Source organism: Salmo salar, chromosome ssa05 (genome assembly GCF_905237065.1).
Source record: "Salmo salar chromosome ssa05, Ssal_v3.1, whole genome shotgun sequence".
NCBI lineage: Eukaryota > Metazoa > Chordata > Actinopteri > Salmoniformes > Salmonidae > Salmo > Salmo salar.
In genome coordinates, this window is record NC_059446.1 from 18137428 (window position 1) to 18159776 (window position 22349).

Genomic DNA, 22349 nt, shown 5'->3' on the forward strand with positions numbered 1-22349 from the left:
ACATGTGCAAAGGGTGCTAGAATGGCCACGATGGTGTGAAGTGAGTGGGTATGCATACCCTCTTAACTCAACCCTTATACTCCCACTGCCTCTCTTCCCCTGTCTCTCTCCCCTTGTCTGTTTGTATACATGTCTCTAAACCTGTTTGTGAAGCTGTCTCCATCTCTTTCTCTCTACCTCCATCAGTCCATTTCTGGGTCACTGTCATTCTGTCATTCTCTGAAAATACCTTGGCCCCATAGACTTTGACATCACATCATTGTATCTGTCCCATTATGGCGTTTGTGAGAGCATGGACAGTGCCATTGAGGCCATCTCCATTTTGAAGTAGTCAGTTTTCTTCTACCATGAGTTGGCAAATAAAGTGAAGGGGTGCACACTGCCACCTAGTGTGTTTAGTTTGAACAGGTAAAACGCCAAGGTATCGATCACATAAATATGGTCTTCCATGTCAAAGTTACAGGACTTTTATGTTAAATCCATTTGTTTGGGGCACTAGAGTCCTCTATGTCTATGCTCGCACCCCTCGTCACCCCCCTGTTCCCCCTGATGGCCCTGTGACACACTGACCCCTCGTCACCCCCCTGTTCCCCCTGATGGCCCTGTGACACACTGACCCCTCCTCACCCCCCTGATGGCCCTGTGACACACTGACCCCTCCTCACCCCCCTGATGGCCCTGTGACACACTGACCCCTCCTGACCCCCTGATGGCCCTGTGACACACTGACCCCTCCTCACCCCCTGTTCCCCCCTGATGGCCCTGTGACACACTGACCCCTTCTCACCTTCCCCCTGATGGCCCTGTGACACACTGACCCCTCCTCACCCCCCTGATGGCCCTGTGACACACTGACCCCTCCTCACCCCCCTGATGGCCCTGTGACACACTGACCCCTCCTGACCCCCCTGTTCCCCCTGATGCCCCTGTGACACACTGACCCCTCCTCACCCCCTTCCCCCTGATCGCCCTGTGACACACTGACCCCTCCTCACCCCCCTGATGGCCCTGTGACACACTGACCCCTCCTCACCCTTCCCCCTGATGGCCCTGTGACACACTGACCCCTCCTCACCCCCCTGATGGCCCTGTGACACACTGACCCCTCCTCACCTGTTCCCCCTGATGGCCCTGTGACACACTGACCCCTCCTCACCCCCCTGATCGCCCTGTGACACACTGACCCCTCCTGACCCCCTGATGGCCCCTGTGACACACTGACCCCTCCTGACCCCCCTGTTCCCCCTGATGGCCCTGTGACACACTGACCCCTCCTGACCCCCTGTTCCCCCTGATGGCCCTGTGACACACTGACCCCTCGTCACCCCCCTGATGGCCCTGTGACACACTGACCCCTCCTCACCCCCCTGATGGCCCTGTGACACACTGACCCCTCCTGACCCCCCTGTTCCCCCCTGATGGCCCTGTGACACACTGACCCCTCCTGACCCCCCTGTTCCCCCCTGATGGCCCTGTGACACACTGACCCCTCCTGACCCCCCTGTTCCCCCTGATGGCCCTGTGACACACTGACCCCTCGTCACCCCCCTGATGGCCCTGTGACACACTGACCCCTCCTCACCCCCCTGATGGCCCTGTGACACACTGACCCCTCCTGACCCCCCTGTTCCCCCTGATGGCCCTGTGACACACTGACCCCTCGTCACCCCCCTGATGGCCCTGTGACACACTGACCCCTCCTCACCCCCCTGATGGCCCTGTGACACACTGACCCCTCCTGACCCCCTGTTCCCCCTGATGGCCCTGTGACACACTGACCCCTCCTGACCCCCTGTTCCCCCTGATGGCCCTGTGACACACTGACCCCTCCTCACCCCCCTGATGGCCCTGTGACACACTGACCCCTCCTCACCCCCCTGATGGCCCTGTGACACACTGACCCCTCCTGACCCGTACTGTTAAATGCAGCCAGGGGGTTCTGTAACACAACTATGTGTAGAAGGGTGTCACATCTAAGACAGAGGTGGGAAGTAGCATGGCAGCTTTGTGTGAAAGTACAGTGTGTGTGTGTGTGTGTGTGTGTGTGTGTGTGTGTGTCATGGCATGCCTGTATGTCTGTATGGGGCACAGGTCTGACTCCAGTAATCATACATGACTAGTGTAACTCATGACTCTCTGAAGTTACTGGAACTTGGGTGATGCATGTGAAGTCATGCATTCATGACTTTGTCCGTGAACAGAAAATACATGCTGTTATGATGGTTATATGATGCTATGGGGAATGGTAAGTTACAAGAATGTTTGACTCGCCAAAAATCAAACCATATTATACATTAAAAGGACAGGGAGTTTATTTGGGAATGTCGATTACATTTGATTTTACAGAGCACGGCATTGTTAGATATACAACATGAACATATCTAAGTCTTCATTGAGTGTAAACAGTCCAAATAACACGCCTAACACTTTCTGACTTGTAACATTGTGTGTAATAACACTGTGCCTGAAGGTCACAAATTCACATTTTGTGGAAATTATGTTTCATGAGGAAGACAGAAAGGAGAGCTTAAAGTACTAAGAAGTAAGACCAGCAGACTCCTCTCTCCTCTCCTCTCCATCTCAAAACCCATTCGATTTGAAAGCTCGAGGTCCCTCCCCTCTGGTCTTCTCCTCCAATGGGTTTTGAGGAGGAGACGAGGAGAGAGAACGTGAGGAGTACGCAATTGAGATCTTCCCACTGACCTTATTTTCCTCAGTTTCAACATATTTATTTTGAGGGGCGGAGGAGGTAACAGAGGAGATATAGGCCCTTGGGGGAGACCCCAGAGCACCCAACAGACCTCAGTGGTTCCTGGAAGTGATACAATATCCCAACAGGAAGGAATTTCACTTGTCAGGGTGAGTACCCACAATGTAGGGCTTCCTTCGCCAACCCATTTCTCTCTGGTGTTACGACAATGATCTCTACAGATATTTTACTAAATTATTAAAGAGTTATTAGAGAGGTTTCTTTCTATCTCTTAAATCTCATTGAATACATTGATAAATGAAATAGAGTCCAATCATCTCAGTCCAGCTCTGGCAGAGCTGGAAGTGGTCAGAAACGAACCAAGAGAAGGACGAAGGTGCAGTACAGTGATTCGCAGTCCATTTGTGAGGTAGAAGGGCGGGAGAACAGAAGGGCGGGAGAATAGCTCAATCTCAAGAGCTTGAAAATCTAACCTCTCCCCGTTTCCTCCTGTTCACTGTCACTTCATCGTCAAAGACTTGACAGGTGAAAACAATATGGTGGAAGCTCATCATTACTTGGACTGGCTTTCACCTGGCCATTTCTGCCAGATCAGTGCAGTGAAAGAGAGGAAGTGAGGAGAAGACAGATCTTTCAGAAAATTGAGAATGAGCCCATTGTTTGAGCTCAGCAGGGAGGGGTAGCGTCCACATCCCCTCCGAACATGTCCTGTGAGGCATAGGTGATGTAAAGGAAGCCATCCGCGTCGCTGTACTGGGAGTAGACGTCTCCCATACTGGACGACATGCAGGACATGCTCCTCTCCGACACCAACAAGTACAGAGCCTGGGTGGACTCCAGGTCAATCTTACTCCTGAGGAGAGGTAGAGGATAGGAAGAGGGGTTATCACATGGGTCCTGTGAAGACATGGTCAATACCATATGCACACACACACACACTAAACACACACAGACTGTCAGCAAATCTACTTAGATTTTATCATAATACAAATCCTTTTTCACACACCCACAACCAGTGCTCACCTGAGTAGACAGAGGAACTGACCCAAGGTCAGCTCGAATGGAACCAGGAATTTGGTCTTGTCCAATAGGGGAAGGGTTTTCTCACGGAGGCAACGCTCTACGATCACCTTCACAGTTAGAGAACACAGATAGACAACTGTTAGCATTCCTTGCATTTGATTGAAGGCAATCATTTACCAAAATGCAAAATTACTCACGGGTAACTTGTTTGGGAATTTGGTACGAATACTGCACACTTCATGTTTTCTTGTTGCTAGAAAAAGCACAACAGAAGAACATTACTACTTTATTATAGACCACCAGAAGTTATAATATAGGGTGTAGAATGGACTAAAACACCAGGTGAGTCAACCAAAATGTATCATGCACTCTTCAATGACAGGCTATGATCATCTTAATCACCATAATTATAATTGATCAGGAAGACTAGAGCTATCATAAAGAATGACTACAGAATATAACAATCGACGAGAATAGAAGCACCAACCAAGGCATTTTCTTTGCTTGAAAGACATCAGCTCCATAGATTTCTCGAAGGGAGGCATTTTTCTTCTTGGGGTGGTGTTGCTTCTTGCTGTGGCTGCTTGTTGTGCCGGTGGCGGTCCTTGACCCAGGCTGACGGTAATAGTCCCCTCAGGTGGAAGTTTGCACAAACCCCAACACTTCACTGTTCACCGCTGGCTTTTATAGGGAGGCGGGCTACCCTGGGAGGGGTCGATACGTGGCTAAGCTATGGGAATGCTTACATGAACAAAGCTTGGACCCGCTCCTCGTCCTAATGATATGTTGTGTATTGGCCCTGGCCTCATGATTGGTTCAGATCCACTTCACACAGACTGGTTATCTCAGACCACTTACAGCATATCTCAGACGTTGGTGTCATAAGGGCTCACTGTTGAACAATAACAAACAACTCCAGAGGATGTAAACCTCAAACTGTAGCCAATAGTTTTGATATTTGATTATTTTGTGGTTTTAACAGGAATAATGAAATGTTATACTATCTACTTACTCTTAAAGAATCAATCATTTTAGAGTTAGAGAATGGGATACCTACACCATATTGTCAAATCCCCAGGGGTTGTCTGCAAGAGTTCTGTTACAAAGGGTTGTGGTGAAAACTTTTAGATCTCGCTCTTTCACCTTATCTCTCTCTCTCTCCCTCCCTCTCTCTTTCACACACACACACACACACACACACACACACACACACACACCTTTGACCCTTGGTTGGACTGATAGCCAGGTCCATCTGACCACACACGTGACCATTAGGGAACAAAGGCCTGAATAGAGTATTCCCATAATGCTGGTTGTCAGGTTACATGCTTCATTCCGGCATGGATTGTCTGTGCAGTATCTTGTGCATTATCGTTAGAGCCCGATGGGAGGCAAAAGTCACCGATTAGCGATATATCTGCCAATATATAGTTTTTATAGAGGTTGAATGAAAATCTTTTTTTTTTTACACAAGAATTACAAGAATGAACAAATATTCTTAATGATTTATTAACAAAATATTAAAATGAACCTTTAAAAACATTTTATTTGTTGTTTACAGGATTTTCACCGAAAAGCATCTATATATCCTCTATAAATACGACAGTAAATACAAAACTTGTTTAGTTGAGCTTTATTTATTTTACCTTTATTTAACTAGGCAAGTCCGTTCTTATTTACAAATTCTTATTTACAATGACGGCCTGCTAAATTAGACACGTCTTTAAGTTGTACCTATCTATGGCAATGGATTAGAAGTATGCAAAGGTTTTTGTGCTAAACCACCACAAGGGGTGGCTGGTTGAATTAAATAAAATTGGTCTCAAAGTCAATCTGAAACTGCACTGTTCACAAATTCACAAATAAGCGTTGACAAGTTCACAAATGCCGTTCGTAATGTCACCACTAGCATTTGTCTTGAGTAGATTTACAAAAGGTAATGTAAACAAACAATCCCATTAATAATGGCAACCTATGAAGGGCATAAACTCATTACATTACATAAGTTCATTACAACAATGTTTTCTTACAGAAACCATCAATTCTAAATGTATTGGCTATACACTAACTGCAAATGGCATGTGCTGATGGCTGAAAACTTTATGCAGGGAAATGCTTGCCACTGGTTTTAGGCACACCACATTTAGCTTGCTAACGTTACTTATCTCATCATGAATGCAAGCACAGGGCCTGAAATGATAGATCTGCGCCAAATGTTTTGCTTTTTGCCGATTGCATATTTCGGAAAACTAAACAAATAAGCCCACCAGCAAACATAGGAAAAATAGGCCGAGACAATAACAGCGTTATTTTTGTATCGAAGAGCGTTCACTTTGGCAGTGTTAGCACATAAATAGCACAGACTGCTAGCTAGCGAGCTAAGGTAACAACTACCTTCCTGGCTAGATAGCTAAGCTAACTATCTCGCTGGCCAGCTAACGTTAACTAAGTGAGAATGTGATGAGGACAGGGCTGCTTGCTTGGTTAAGTCGACTTTTGATTATTTACTTATTCAAATACGCTGGCTACGGCAAGCTACTCACCTGTCAAACCAATCCTGTTGTGACCTAGGGCTGGATGATGTTCAGTTCTTCAGGCAACCATTGAAAATGTCAAAAAATGATCGCAAAAGAACAGAGTTATTTGTTTATTATATGTATATAATATCGGCGCTTTATCTGTGGAATAAAGACCGATACAAATATTTATGTGAAAGGCTAGTATCAGTCAACCGATGCATCGGTCGGGCTCTAGTTATCTTTATGCGGTGCTTTATCCCTCTCCCTTTGGATTGTATGCACTTTGAAAAACAGGGGGCTTTATGGATTAGTGTATCTTGCTCTCTAGGTGGGAGAATGTTGCCCCACTTACATAATTAGAGTTTGAACAATCCCCTTTGAAATACTCTCAGGTTTGTTTTGCTGTGAGAAAACATGAATTATAGAATAGATCTAGAGATCAAATAAACTACTCTAGGCCAAAACCAAAACTGTTCTGGGAATGAACCTGGTGTTGTCACAAGGCTGCTCTCTGCTGGTTGAAGGTTGACATAACAGAGCAAGGGGTAGAGATGGGGGAGGTGCACCTGTCCGAATCCAAAAGGGCAGAACTTATCCATACAACCCAAATAGGTGATTGATGCAACTGTAACTTGAACATTTCGTTTTCAGACTCACAATAATAGTAAACTTGTCAATCTAGATATTTCATTCGAGGAGTCTTTGTAACACTTTTTGAAACAGTCTTTGCATCTTTGTGTTATTATGCTTCCATAGACTAAGTTATGAACGTGGTGAACGTTATCACCTTTATTATAGCCCGTCACTCATCGTGTATTTGAACATTTCCCTGTGTGTTTTGGAATAGTTTGGCGGCCAAGGGATTTTCAAGGCGTATATTCGAAAACTTCCCTGGCCAATCCGTTTCAAGCTTTGGAACGTTACCTCCTCGGCTCCTCCCCGTGGACACATTTTTCTTGATCCAATGTAACGTTATTTACAGCGTTGTTACGTCGGGTCTATCGTGAACATCATTTGCATGAAGTACTGAATGGTCGGACACAATTGGGTGATCATAATACGAAACCAAAATTGAGGATTAAGATTGAATATGGTTTGATCATCTCTTTAGTGTCATACATTTGACTCTTTAGTCAACATGCTTCAATGTAATATGGCTTAGATTTAATTATGTAGACTAGGCTATTTTGCCAACGAATCATTGGTTTAACTGGGCGGGAGGATACAATGTTGCTATATTGTCGATCGTGAGAACATATGTTGCACTGACTTTAGCTGGACCGTAGCCCATTGTCATTGAGACTGAGCTCCTAGTCTAAAGCGCCCCGGATTCAGCCTCTACAATGCCTGGCCGCCGCAGTTGTGTGAATTCGCTCTGGTCTGGCACGGAGCGGGTTCGGATTGGCGAGCGGCTGAAAGCGACCCTGGCCGGAATCCTTGAGCTGGATTTGCTCCGGTGCCAACATCTGGACATGATCGATGCGGCGCTGGACCTCAAAGACACCAGTAGCACCGGTACCACGGTGACTGTCATCACCGATCAACAGGAGAAAAACCTCGAGAGCGCAGCCTCGGATGGCTCTGCGACATCCCGCAGGCAACAGGTCAGTGCGTAGTCCCAGATCTCTTGACAAGATTGGTTGCTATTAAATATGAATGCATTCAGATCTGCCAGTAGGGCATTTTTATCCCGTTGCATCAAACAGACTGCTGCGCTTCAATAGCCTTGATTGAGCGATAGTCATAAGCACGGAGCTATAGCGTACTGATTACACAATGGTGTTTGACCAGTCTATTAGAAATGACAGTGATACATCCGCATCCACTGCTTGTAATTCCGTTTTGTATCAGTCAAGGTTATGTAGAATACAAAGGGTGTTATGGTTCTGTCCCCTTTATGGATCTCATATGATGAGATTGTCAATGTCCACATCTTTTCACCGTCCAGTTTTCCCCAAGGACATGACATAGAATGTATCGGTGTAAAGAATGTACACTTGGTACGCACCCTATAGATACAAGCATACACCTAGGTCAGGTCATACTGTAGATGACAGATGCCTACAGAGTTTTATATTCTGTATCGGCCAAAAGTCTTCTGTGTAAATACGCTACTGTAGTATGTGAATACATTGATCTTTTTGTGTGAGATAAGATCATTTGGTTGGGAAAGACCCATAGTAAGACAAGTTGGTACACACATTGAAGTAGACCTATTGAATAAAGACCTTATTCATTTTAACTCTCACCATGGATGTGGCCTTCAGCTTTCATTGTTACCATTTGGACAACTGTTAGGCCTAGTTGGTACAATACTAAGAATAGAATGCAGAAGGCCACAGAGCCCTCCCTACATTGCCTCATAACGGAGTTGGAAGTTTGAAGCTTAACCTGAGTCTGTGAACCCTGTCCTCATGCAGGGTAGGTTATCATACTGGTTTGTTGTTCCAGTGTTTGGTGAACAGTCACTTAGCTCCAGTAATAGAGACAACTCAAGTCATTCCCTTTTTCTTAATCAAATAGAGAATGGTCAACTGATCCCGAGGTAAGGAATCAGCACTACTTACTGCTTTTTCCTTCTCAGAAACACTGCACCAATTTATTCTCTATAGATTCCCTGTGACGTTCAGCAGCTATGCTAAATGGTATTAGTCATCACAATAACCATAGAGAGAGGCTCTACTTGCCCTTCCATCCGCCAACGCAGACCCTATTAGCATATTAAACAACAGATTGAGAGACAAGTTGCTTCTGCTGTTGTTGTTTCCAACATGACCAACGTTATCACCGACCCAATTCTGCCCACTGGGGAGAGAAGAGAGGAGATGGGAAGAGGAGAGAAGAGAGGAGATAGGGAAGAGGAGAGAAGAGAGGAGATAGGGAAGAAGAGAGGAGAGAGGGAAGAGGAGAGAAGAGAGGAGAGAGGGAAGAATAGAGGAGAGAGGGAAGAGGAGAGGATAGAAGAGAGGAGAGAGGGAAGAGGAGAGAAGAGAGGAGAGAGGGAAGAGGAGAGAAGAGAGGAGATAGGGAAGAAGAGAGGAGAGAGGGAAGAGGAGAGAAGAGAGGAGAGAGGGAAGAGGAGAGAAGAGAGGAGAGAGGGAAGAAGAGAGGAGAGAGGGAAGAGGAGAGGATAGAAGAGAGGAGAGAGGTAAGAGGAGAGAAGAGAGGAGAGAGGGAAGAGGAGAGAAGAGAGGAGAAAGGGAAGAGGAGAGAAGAGAGGAGAGAGGGAAGAGGAGAGAAGAGAGGAGAGAGGGAAGAGGAGAGGAGAGAGGGAAGAGGATAGAAGAGAGGAGAGAGGGAAGAGGATAGAAGAGAGGAGAGAGGGAAAAGGATAGAAGAGAGGAGAGAGGGAAAAGGATAGAAGAGAGGAGAGAGGGAAGAGGAGAGAGGGAAGAGGAGAGAGGGAAGAGGAGAGGAGATAGGAGATAGGGAAGAGGAGAGATGGAAGAGAAGAGAGGGAAGAGGAGAGATGGAAGATGGTAGAGAGGGAAAAGGTGAGATGGAAGATGGTAGAGAGGGAAAAGGTGAGATGGAAGATGGTAGAGAGGGAAAAGGTGAGGTGGAAGATGGTAGAGAGGGAAAAGGTGAGATGGAAGATGGTAGAGAGGGAAAAGGTGAGAGGGAAGATGGTAGAGAGGGAAAAGGTGAGATGGAAGATGGTAGAGAGGGAAAAGGTGAGAGGGAAGAGGGGAAAGATGACTGGAGATACAGACTGCAGTTAGTCTCTCTCTCGCTCCTCTCTCTCTCTCTCTCTGGCTATTTTAACTATCACAGTGGGGTAACAGTAGTACAGTACTGTTGCACCCCATCAACACTTGATTTGCTGCCAAAGCCCACACTGTGATCACTCTCACCAGCATTCTTCTATGTACATTTGGACCATGACATGTATTGCTGGCCCTATATCAATCTCCAGCCCACACAGATAAACATGACGTCAGAGGGCATTATCTTAGATTGAAACGTCAGTCTCCTCTGCTTCTTCAGTTAAAGTAAACAGAATGAATCAATAATGCATAGTGCGCAATGCATAAGCATATGTTTTATCAATAACCAATGTCTGCCTGCTAGTGCTGTTGGTAATGTAGCTTACCTTTCCCAACATGACATCTCAAAGTATTTAGTGTTATCACAATGATGCGCCCTATTTTGAAAATAACAACTTAAAGGCTTTATAGAGCATTCATAAAGTGTTCGTAAGCCCTACATACTGTAGATACCTAATGAAAGTACGTCACAAAAGTATGTTATGTACATTCACATTCTGTACGGGAATAATTCTTTTTTTAATGAAATGTATGCATTCACTACTGTAAGTCGCTCTGGATAAGAGCGTCTGCTAAATGACTAAAATGTAAAATGTAAATGTATATGTAGTCCTTCATTCTAATTGGAGTATTTGCTGTGATTTGTCTGTGCATTGTGTAGACATATTGTTTCTTTAGGGTAAATGTCTGTCTCACATAGAGGGATATCATATTACAGAGCTCTTCGTGCCGAGGGCCTCCACCTCTCTCTCTCTCTCTCTCTCTCTCTCTCTCTCTCTCTCTCTCTCCTCCTGATTTGATCATAACCATCTCACTGTAACATTACACTGGTGTAACATGGTTCACATTATGTCCATGGAAGAGTGTGGGGGGTGTACATGGCCCTGACGGTTATCAGTGTGTGTTTGTGTGCTTGCGCAAGCCAGTGTTAGTCTTAGTGCTATTTGCTATTTGTGTTTCAGTGTGTGGCAGGCAGGCTTTGGATGAGTTAGATATACTTCTGCTACGTCTGTTGTGTGGGTGGAGTGAGCAGGAACCAGAGAGCAGCTGTAGCTATGGTGAGGAGGGGGTGGCTTTAACTTATTATGGAGTGGGGTTGGGGGTTGGGGGGGTTAAGATGCCACTCTCTGCCTCTCACAGGCACCCCCCTCCCCCACTACCTCTTTCATATACTTGCTCTTTCACTCCACTTTTCACTCACCATTAGCTCCCCCACTCTCAAGCACCCACTCACTTCCCCTTAGAAAATACCTTTTCTAACTTCATCAAATGTGGAAAAAGTAGCGAGAGACAGAGAAAACTAAACATGGCTGGTAAGCAGGATCAAGGTCTAACTTTTTTCCCTGCACCCACGCCCCCTGTCATCCCCCCTTATCCCTCCTTCTGCTCTTTGTTACATCATCTGTCTTCCCCTATTCTTCCTTTAAGTCCCCCTCTCCCCCTCTGAGTGAGGATGCATCCTAAATGGCACCCTATTCCCTATGTAGTGCTCTACTTTAAACCATCGCCCAATGGGTCCTGGTCAAAAATAGTGCACTAGATAGGGAATAGTGTGCCATTTGGGACACACTGCCTTCCCTTCTCAGTTAGGCAGTATGAGTCACCTGTATTGTCTCCTGTTTATCTCCGTAGTAACGGAGGATTGATCAGGCCTGGCAGTGAACAAAGCCCCCTGTTGTCCCTATCATCCAATCAGGCTAATATAGGGCATCACCGCAGAGGTCATGAGTAATCACGTTCATCTAAGTAAGAAGAAAGTCATGAATTGGCTATTGAGGAGAAAGAATACGTCATATTCTGTTTTTGTGTCTGAGTCTTGAAACACGAGTGTTCTAGAACTTCCAGTAAGGCTGATGACATCAGTGTTTGGTAAATAAGAACATTAGAGATCCATTCTACACCACTCTCTAATTATCATCTCTTTAAAGACATGTTGTGGCTTGAACACCCGTTTTTCTGTTTTTCAGGTTCCTTCTCCACCTTCAGAAACAGTGTTACCATGCCACACCAGCACGTTGGACAAGGACAGTGTGGGGAACTCTGGTGGAGATGGGCTGGTTCATTCCAGAGGTGATGGGGTTGGTGGGGATGACTCACGCTGGTCCACCCTCTCTTGGGATGCCCCGTCTGACCTGCTCTCCCCCCCGGACCTTGATGGTGCAGTCCAGGTGGACTATGACTCCAGGCCCAGCTCAGGTACTGGACTGTGTGATCCTACCATGGGGGGTCTTTTGGGGGTGGTCTGTGACACCCATACGGCTTTGGCCAGGGCTGGACTATCACATCTGGGGCCCTGGGATACCTACCTCCAGGCCCCCCCCCCCCCCACCCGAATAAACAATGGCTTGTGACGTGTTCATATGCTATCTGGGGGGGCCCCGACCGCCATGTTCGTAATAGGCTATCTGGGGGGGCACTGCGTGCTCGTTCGGTAATCTGGCCCTGGCTTTGCCCAACAACACTTCTCACCTTAAGTTTTGTTTACTTTGTGAGATACCGTGTTGCAAAGCCGTATTAAATATTAACCTTCAACTTTTCTGTCCCTGTTCCTTTATTTACCCTCTCATGTTATCTTTTCAACACCACTTACTCACTCCTTTCTTGCAAATCACTCTTTCTCTGGACCTACACTCCCACCTTTCTTTCTTTCTTTCTCTCTATTTATCTTTCTCTCTCCCATCTCTCTTCCCCTCGCTTTATTTCTCCCACCCTCGGTAGGCTTTTATTCGGTCAGTGGCAGCTCCCTATCAGACTCCTGCTACTCTGTGTCCAGTGAGGCAGTCCTGGCCCAAGGGGGTCCAGTACCAGGTGGGCAAGTCCGGGCCGGACCAGGAGCACCCTCAGGGGGAGCCTTCAGGCTGTGGGAACAGCGGCCCCTCTCTGCAGACCACAGTGACATCCAGTGGCCGGAGGCCGCGCAGCAGCCAAGAACTCAGCGCATTGAGGAGACCACAGAGATCAGTGATAGGAGACCAGTATCTACGGGTCAGATATAACACACATATGGACATTCAAATGCACTCACATAAACACACGGACCCTTCAGTACAGTTCATCTGTATTTAACCAGTAGTGTTCCAGAGAGTCCTGGGACCATAGTCCTAGATAAATGCTTTTGCTTCTTTATAAGCTGACTGATATTCATAAACTTTCTCTCTCATCCTTTGAACCCAGGTGACCTGGAAATAAACAGTCTCTTCTTCCTGTCTGACCTGTGCTCCAGCCTGGGTGACCCCCATCCCGGCTCCCTCCTCCCACTCGCTGACCCCCGACCCCAACTCGACCCCAGGTTCTGTTCTGACCTGGTGTCCCGGAGGACCAAGGAGGTGTACCATTATCCCAGCCCCCTCCATGCCGTGGCCCTCCAGAGCCCCCTATTCACCTCCAGTCAGGACCCCTCACCCTCCTCTTGCCTCTCCCCGAGTCCGGACTCCTCTGCCCAGGCTGAGGAATCTCAGTCCACCCCCCTCTTCCGGCCCCCCCACCCTCCTCACCCCTCCACCTTCACCCAGCTAGAGCAGTACATCACCAGGCTGGCTCGCCAGTACCGCAGTCGGGTTGCCCCCTCTGACACCACCCCTACCGCCACCCCTGGGCCAGGTTGCCGCAGGGGCCCCAGAACCCCTGGCCACGGCTCCACTCAGTCGCTGTTGGCCTTCGAGAGCCGCAGTACCCCCTCCAACCTGACAGTGGGCAGTGTGACACCCTGCAAGTCTTTTCTGGGTAACTCTGCGCGGGTCAGCCTCAGCAATATCGGTAAGAAGGCCAGTAGGAACTCCATCAACCTGGGCCACCTGCCTTCTGTGACAGGAGAGGACCTCAAAATCAACCTCCACCTCAACCTCAGTCTCAACCTCAGCCCCAATCTGAACAAAAACCTGGGTTTAAACTCAAACTCGAAGGAAGGTATTAGCACTAGTGGTGTATTAAGGAGTGACCATGCTATCCCCACTGCCTCCCCCTCTCCTTCCACCTCCTCCCTCTCCACCGCCGCCACTCCCACCCCTGCCCTGAGGTCTCGGCCACGCATCTCAACATGTCCCTCCAACCTCAATCACCGAAGCTCTCTGGAGGTCACCGGGTCAGGGGCTGGGTCAGGGCTAGGGTTCTCCCGCTCGCTGGACTGGAGTGGACTGGATTCTTCACCAGGGAAAGTGACAAGGAGTCAACCCAGCGTCAATGCCCCGGACGCCAGCCCTAGTAAGCTCAGCGAGGACTCAGCGATGGTGGGGGAGATCTCCCGTCTCTCTGGCCTGCCCCGGGCTGTGGTGGTGGGCCTGATGGAGCAGGGCGTAGAGCTGGATGTCGACTGCTTCCAGAGCGATGCTGAGAGAAGAGGTCAGGGGTCAGAGTTTAAAGCCCAAAGCTCCTCCCCTTCCTCCCACCAGATAGCCCAGAATGACCACCAGTCTCATCATCATGATTATTCCAGCGTCCATCACCTCCACGCCAGTAACGAGACTGACCTTGACCCCCAGAGGCCGATCCAGCTGTCCCTCAGTGTCACCCACTCCCCACAGTCTCACTCCGGCCTCACACCTCCCAACTCCTCCAGTCCCCATTCCAGTAGCCCCAATCACCCTTACCAGTCCACCTCAACCCACCCACCTAGCCATCATCATATCACCCACCACCACACACACACCTTCCACTGCCAACAAACCCCTTCCCCATCTGACCCCGCCTCTTCCCCCTCGTCCCGTGACCGCCCCAGGGTACGCTCCCCACCCCGCCCTCTCCAGCCCTCCCCCCTCGCCAATACTCCGTTCTCTGTGTTCCGGCGGGATGACCCATTCCAGTGCTCCCTGCCTCGCGTCAGGGACAGCAGCTCGCCACAAAGGGGCAGCATCCGGCCCAGAGGGGGGTCACTACGGCAGGGTGCAGGGGGTGGAGGGGGTAGATGGAGGGTAGATGGGGAGGGAGAAGGATGGAAGAGGGTGGATGGGGAGGGGCTCTACCAGGGGAAGCATGCGTCCAAGGAGTTGGTGAGGGCATCGACGGTGAGCAGCTTCCACAGGAAACAGAGGTGCTACAGCAGCAACTGGGGAGAGGAAGGCAGTCACGACACGGCCCAGACGCCAAAGAAGGGGGCAGCCAAACTCTGGAGGGGCTTCGAAGGACGTTCATGGGGGAAAGAGGCTGAGGAAGAGGAGAACAAGGAGAGGTGGAAGAGAGAGGGGATCAGGAGAAAGGAGAAAGATGACCAAAAGGAGAAGCATGCCAAGGCAGAGAGGCGAGAGAAAGAGAGCAGTGCCTCAAAACGCAAAGGGAAGGGCGGTGGTGGCTGGGACAAGCGTAGCTCCAGCCTGAGGCTGTCCAGACGGGCTCTGTTCCGCAGTGAGTCCCAGGGGGACGTGCTGGAGCCTCGAGCCCAGAAAGAGGAGCGTCTGAGGGGGGCACAGTGGACCTCCTCCCTGGAGCTCAGCATGGAGCGGGTTCGTCCGTTGGCGTTGGGAAGAAGAGGGGAAGAAGACAAGCGCCTGTCCTCTACTGCCAGCCTCTTCCACCTCTCTCGCTCTCAGAGTCTGGAGGGAAGCTGTCCCTCCCTCTCTCCTCCTCTCTCCTCCCCATCGTTCTCGCCCTCCCCTCCTCCTTCTCGGGCAACCCTCACACGCTCGCGCTCACTGAGAGACCTGAGTAGAAGGGTGTTTAGCTCAGTGAGGTCTCTGAGTTTGAAACACAAGACGTCGAGAAAGTGAGATGATCACAATAAATGAAAGTGTTTTTTCCACTAAATCAAATCAAATGTATTTATATAGCCCTTCTTACATCAGCTGATATCTCAAAGTGCTGTACAGAAACCCAGCCTAAAACCCCAAACCACTAAGTTACAGTCAATATTTCAGTCGGTTGTATTTTGATTGATAAGGCGGTGCCAATGTTATGAATCTGTTGAACTTGACTCTCAGTAGTGTGTGACTGTGAGTGGTCCCCTCTGCATGCAACTCTGTGACTTATCTCTGTGCGCTGTCATGGCTATTGTGAGCTTGTTCTCCTCTCTGAGTGTATATCAAATCAAACCTTATATACTGTATGTTGCCTTTGAAGTACAATCATATTGGCCATAAAGACCAAAATCAACAAACAAATTGTGCTATAAATTGATATTGTGCTCAGGATTTTGAAATGGATCTCAATAAAGTAATAATAAGAATAAAATGTTATTTGAAACAAATGTGTGTATTATTACAAATGTGTGTATTATTATTAATAAAGGAAACTTGTAATTATACTTTTGACTCTGTGTGAATACTTCCATCCACCTCCAACACTTCACACTGAGGGTCTAAAACATTATGAACAGTGTCTTTCCATGACATAGATTGACCAGGTGAAAGCTATGATCCCTTATTGATGTAAACTGTTAAATCCACTTCAATCAGTGTAGATGAAGGGAAGGAGACAGGTTGAAGAAGGATTTATAAGTCTTGAAACAATTGAGACATGGATTGTTTATGAGTGCCATTCAGAGGTTGAATGGGCAAGACAAGATAAGTGCCTATGAACAGGGTATGGTTGTAAGTGCCAGGCGCACCGGTTTGTGTCAAGAACTGCAACGCTGCTGGGTTTTTCACGCTCAACAGTTTTCTGTGTGTATCAAGAATGGTCCACCACACAAAGGACATCCAGCCAACTTAACAACTGTGGGAAGCATTAGAGTCAACATGGGCCAGCATCCCTGTGGAATGCTTGACACGTTGGAGAGTCCATGCCCCGACGAATTGAGGCTGTTCTGAGGACAAAAGTCAATATGAGGAAGGTGTTCCTAATGTTTGGTATATCGCTGTAGTAAAGGCTGTAATTTCAAAAAAGATTTAAGTTTAATCAAAACATTTTGTACACAAAAAGGAACATGAGTGATTATGCGACCAGAAACAACCACTTTCAGAAGGCATAACAGGACTGAGGTGAACAGTGCACAAATAGTCTCTCTTTAGCACCCTCGCTTTGACCTTCAACCCTTATGCTGAAACTCCAACAATTTAGCTCCATCTCCCTGTTGGTCATCAGGCACAAATATTCTCTATAGCATAACAGGCTCTTCAGTAGGATCAGCCTGATCAAGCCTCTGCACAGAATCAATTATCTATAAAAAAGGAATAATCTTGCCTCGTAAATAACTAGTCACTATGTGATCCATATTAGCAAACCTGCGCAGCACCTTACTCAGACCGATTCCCTGAAACGTGCTGTAACTCTTCTCAGGTGTCCAGTCCAAGCTTGGTTCCTCTTTCTTCTCCAGTGCTCTTCTCCATCCTCAGTCAGGGTCAGAACAACAGAACATCCCTCCTGATGGGAACTTAATTCTGCGTGACTCCTCCGCTGGCCCCCTCCCCGGCTCTCTGACTGGAGGAGAACATGCCCCGGTACAGAGCCTTCTCCTTCTGGTACTCCGTGCTCAGCCTCTCCTCCGCTCGCTGCAGGTGCCTCCTCACATTAGTGTCTGTCAAAGAGAGACAGTGACAAATACAGTGATTTCAATTTCACTCAACATTAGGGGAATGGGAATAGCATAGAGACACAATAATACAATAAAATGTGTTCTACTTCATTCTGTTGGGGAATTGTACAGTATGCCTAGGCTTATAACACGCCCTCACAACTCATCAATAATCTGTTTTGTTTTACTGAAAGGCTGTGGTACGGACAGCAGCCCCTAAACAGGAAGATAGTAACCAAAAAGCTGAGCTACCATTGGGTTGTCCTTTGCTGGCCTAAGTGAGGTATTGCTTTGCGCTCTGTGTGTCTCCCAGCTCCAGAGTGGCCACTCCTGCTCTGTACAGGGCCTTGATTTCACCGGGCCGCAACTGCAACACCCGCAAGCTGTACTCCTGGACACGCGTGTAGTCGACACACTCCCTCTGCAGCAGACAGGCTGAGAGAGGGGGAGACCAAGTGACAGAAAAGAGAAGACAAAGGTAAGTCCAGAAAGACTTGCTTAGTACTATCCTTTAAGTGGATAATTTGAAACAACTAATCTACTGCATGAAACATATCAAGGCCTGTAATACCTGTTAAATTGTTGTAGCAGTCAATCTGTGTGTTCCTAAGTAGTAGTTATTCTTGTTGTAGCAGTCAATCTGTGTGTTCCTAAGTAGTTCTTCATGTTGTAGCAGTCAATCTGTGTGTTCCTAAGTAGTAGTTATTCTTGTTGTAGAAGTCAATCTGTGTGTTCCTAAGTAGTAGTTATTCTTGTTGTAGCAGTCAATCTGTGTGTTCCTAAGTAGTAGTTATTCTTGTTGTAGCAGTCAATCTGTGTGTTCCTAAGTAGTAGTTCTTCTTGTTGTAGCAGTCAATCTGTGTGTTCCTAAGTAGTAGTTATTCTTGTTGTAGAAGTCAATCTGTGTGTTCCTAAGTAGTAGTTATTCTTGTTGTAGCAGTCAATCTGTGTGTTCCTAAGTAGTAGTTCTTGTCCTGCGGTGAGTACAGGAGCGTCAGGACCAAACCCCTTCACTGCCGCAGTGACATCAGAGTCTAAACTACGCAGAATGAGCAACGAACGGTGGTAACGTCCAATTGCAGACCGAAGGTTTTTCTCTTTGTAGAATTTGTTCCCCTCCATTTTTAAGTGGACGGCATCTTGTAGCTGGGAGTCTACGTAGCTGGGAGTCTACGTAGCTGGGAGTCTACGTAGCTGGGAGTCACCATCTATTTCCCTCATTAAAATGCAAATCAATTTATAACATTTTTGACATGCGTTTTTCTGGATTTTTTTGTTGTTATTCTGTCTCTCACTGTTGAAATAAACCTACCATTAAAATTATAGACTGATAATTTCTTTGTAAGTGGGAAAACGTACAAAATCAGCAGGGGATCAAATACTTCTTTCCCTCACTGTATGTGTTATGGGCTAACTACTATTACATAGTTATAACAGTTTATGTCAAATGACAATGTTTTCACTTGTTCACTGTCACCTATGTTATTATTGTATTCCTTTTCCAGCACCTTGTTCTCCGCCTTCCTGACCCTGAGCCTGTGTGTTTTGTTCCTGTCTGGAGGGGTCATTGTCACCCTCTCCCTTAGACTGGCCTAGTGGTGCCACACTGTCCCTGATGACAACGCCAGACCCTACAGGTAATGTTTATACACTGAGGCCTACATATCATCAGGAAATACTTTAGGGCATTCCATGTCATTTGGTCAAGAAAAACTCTGGTCCCTAGTGCTGTGCTTCGACCATCAAGAAAAACTCTGGGCCCTAGTACTGTGCATGGACCATCAGGACAAACTCTGGTCCCTAGTACTGTTCATTGGCCATCAGGAAAAACTCTGGGCCCTACTATTGTGCATGGACCATCAAGGAAAAACTCTGGGCTCTAGTACTGTGCATGGACCATCAAGGAAAAACTCTGGGCCCTAGTAGCATGCATGGACCATAAGGGAAAACTGTGGGCCATAGTACTGTGTATTGACCGGTGTGTTGCATACATTGTAGTGAGTATGAGGGTCAAGCTGCAGGGGTGTGGCTGTAGCGTTGTTAGGTATTGACAGTTTCCTGTCTCTCTGTCTTTGTCTAGCTGTGCAGAATCCCAGTCTGTCCCCATGTACCTGGATGTAGAGACGTCGTCCTTCTACACTGAGCTCACCCTGGCAGAGGTATGTAGTCCACCATAGCTGGCCCATCTCATGCCAGTTGACTTTCCCCACTCAAAATATAAATCTTCTGCATTGCCTTAACATCAGTGGTGGAAAAACTATCCAATTGTCATATTTGAGTAAAAGTAAAGATACCTTAATAGAAAATTACTCAAGTAAAAGTGAATGTGAAAGTCAGTAAAAGTCTAAAACTATTTGGTTTTAAATATACGTAAGTATCAAAAGTAAATGTAATTAAGTATATTAAGCAAACCAGACATCACCATTTTCTTGCATTTTTAATTGACTGATAGCCAGGGGCACACTCGAACACTCAGACATCATTGACAAACCATGCATGTGTGTTTAGTGAGTCCGCCAGATCAGAAGCAGTAGGGATGACCAGGGATGTTCTCTGTTTAGTGAGTGCGCCAGATCAGATCAGAGGCAGTAGGGATGACCAGGGACGTTCTCTGTTTAGTGAGTCCTCCAGATCAGAGGCAGTAGGGATGACCAGGGATGTTCTCTGTTTAGTGAGTCCGCCAGATCAGAGGCAGTAGGGATGACCAGGGATGTTCTCTGTTTAGTGAGTCCTCCAGATCAGAGGCAGTAGGGATGACCAGGGACGTTCTCTGTTTAGTGAGTCCGCCAGATCAGAGGCAGTAGGGATGACCAGGGATGTTCTCTGTTTAGTGAGTCCACCAGATCAGAGGCAGTAGGGATGACCAGGGATGTTCTCTGTTTAGTGAGTCCACCAGATCAGTGGCAGTAGGGATGACCAGGGATGTTCTCTGTTTAGTGAGTCCACCAGATCAGAGGCAGTAGGGATGACCAGGGATGTTCTCTTGATAAGTGTGTGAATTTGACCATTATCCTGTCCTGCTAAGCATTAAAAATGTAACTAGTACTTTTGGCTGTCAGGGAAAATGTATGGAGTAAAAAGTACATTATTTTCTTTAGGAATGTAGTGAAGTAAAATTAAAAGTTGTCAAAAATATAAATAGTAAAGTACAGATACCCGAAAAAACTACTTAAATAGTACTTTAAAGTATTTTTACTGAAGTACTTTGCACCACTGCTAAACATGAGTGAGTCAGTGTTCTTGTGATTCAGTTTCATTCTCTCTCTCCCACTCTGTGCTCTCTCTCCTCTCTCTCTATTTCTCCCTACCACCTCTCTCCCTCCCTCTCTCAATAAAATTAAATTCAAGGGGCTTTATTGGCATGGGAAACATATGTTAACATTGCCAAAGCAAGTGAAGTAGATAATATACAAAAGTTAAATAAACAATACAAATTAGCAGTAAACATTACACTCACTGAAGTTCCAAAAGAATAAAGAATAACAACATTTCAAATGTCATATTATGTATATATACAGTGTTGTAACAATGTGCAAATGGTTAAAGTACAAAAGGGAAAATAAATAAACATAAATATGGGTTGTATTTACGATGGTGTTTGTTCTTCACTGGTTGGCCTTTTCTTGTGGCAACAGGTCACAAATCTTGCTGCTGTGATGGCACACTGTGGTATTTCATTCAGTAGATATGGGAGTTTATCAAAATCGAGTTTGTTTTCTAATTCTTTGTGGATCTGTGTAATCTGAGGGAAATATGTGTCTCTAATATGGTCATACATTTGGCAGGAGGTTAGGAAGTGCAGCTCAGTTTCCACCTCATTTTGTGGGCAGTGTGCACATAGCATGACTTCTCTTGAAAGCCAGGTCTGGCTTTGGCGGCCTTTCTCAATAGCAAGGCTATCCTCTCTCTCTCTCTCAATTCAATTCAAGGGGCTTTATTGGCATGGGAAACATATGTTTACATTGCCAAAGCAAGAGAAATGGATAAACAAAAGTATTTATTTAACCTTTATTTAACTGGGAAAGTCAGTTAAGAACAAATTCTTATTTACAATGACGGCATACCAAAAGGCAAAAGGCAAAAGGCAAAAGGCCTCAGGCCTTAAAAATAAAACAATATAAAAAGTTGTCTAAAAAGGATGGAATTTGTTGTTGCCTAATTATTTTTCGGTAAGTTTCTACACTACTTTCCTTCCATCTATAGCATTTCTTAATATTGTGTAGTTCCTTTAGCATTGATGTCTCATGATTAAGTGTTGCTCTGTTCAGGAAGACTGATTTTGCTGTGATCTGATAGGGGTGTTAGTGGGCGTGTACATGTACTGCGAGCATGCGCTGACCAACTAGCAAGTGTCTTCACTGACATTTTCAACATCTCCCTGTCCGAGTCTATACTACCAACATGTTTTAAGCAGACCACCATAGTGCCTGTGCCCAAGAACACCAAGGTAACCTGCCTAAATGACAACCGACCCGTAGCACTCATGACTGTAGCCATGAAGTGCTTTGAAAGGCTGGTCATGGCTCACATCAACACCATCATCTCAGAAACCCTAGACCCACTCCAATTTGCATACCGTCCCAATAAATCCACACATGATGCAATCTCAATTGCACTCCACACTGCCCTTATCCACCTGGACAAAAGGAACACCCATGTGAGAATGCTATTCGTTGACAATAGCTCAGCGTTCAACACTATAGTGCCCTCAAAGCTCATCAGTAAGCTAAGGACCCTGGGACTAAACACCTTCTTCTACAACTGGATCCTGGACTTCCTGACGGGCCACCCCCAGGTGGTAAGGGTAGATAACAACACATCCGCCACGCTGATCCTCAACACAGGGGCCCCTCAGGGGTGCATGCTCAGCCCTCTCCTGTACTCCTTGT

General features: G+C 46.8%; 2 protein-coding genes and 1 pseudogene across 2 annotated transcripts; 1 reads left to right on the forward strand and 2 right to left on the reverse strand.

Annotated features, from left to right (window-relative positions):
- Positions 1-2290: 2290 nt before the first annotated feature.
- On the reverse strand, positions 2291-4433 carry map1lc3cl (microtubule-associated protein 1 light chain 3 gamma, like). Its single transcript, XM_014198957.2, has 4 exons — positions 4221-4433; positions 3931-3986; positions 3734-3840; positions 2291-3563 (listed from the first exon to the last, which is right to left on the reverse strand). Exons 1-4 carry the CDS (start codon positions 4276-4278, stop codon positions 3377-3379), a joined length of 408 nt encoding a protein of 135 aa, XP_014054432.2. The 5' UTR covers positions 4279-4433; the 3' UTR covers positions 2291-3376.
- A 1845-nt stretch (positions 4434-6278) lies between these two features.
- Positions 6279-16251, forward strand: LOC106604383 (uncharacterized). Its single transcript, XM_014198953.1, has 4 exons — positions 6279-7856; positions 11987-12215; positions 12738-13004; positions 13194-16251. Exons 1-4 carry the CDS (start codon positions 7596-7598, stop codon positions 15716-15718), a joined length of 3282 nt encoding a protein of 1093 aa, XP_014054428.1. The 5' UTR covers positions 6279-7595; the 3' UTR covers positions 15719-16251.
- Positions 16252-16955: 704 nt separating this feature from the next.
- On the reverse strand, positions 16956-19028 carry LOC106604354 (tetratricopeptide repeat protein 9C-like; annotated as a pseudogene).
- Positions 19029-22349: the final 3321 nt, after the last annotated feature.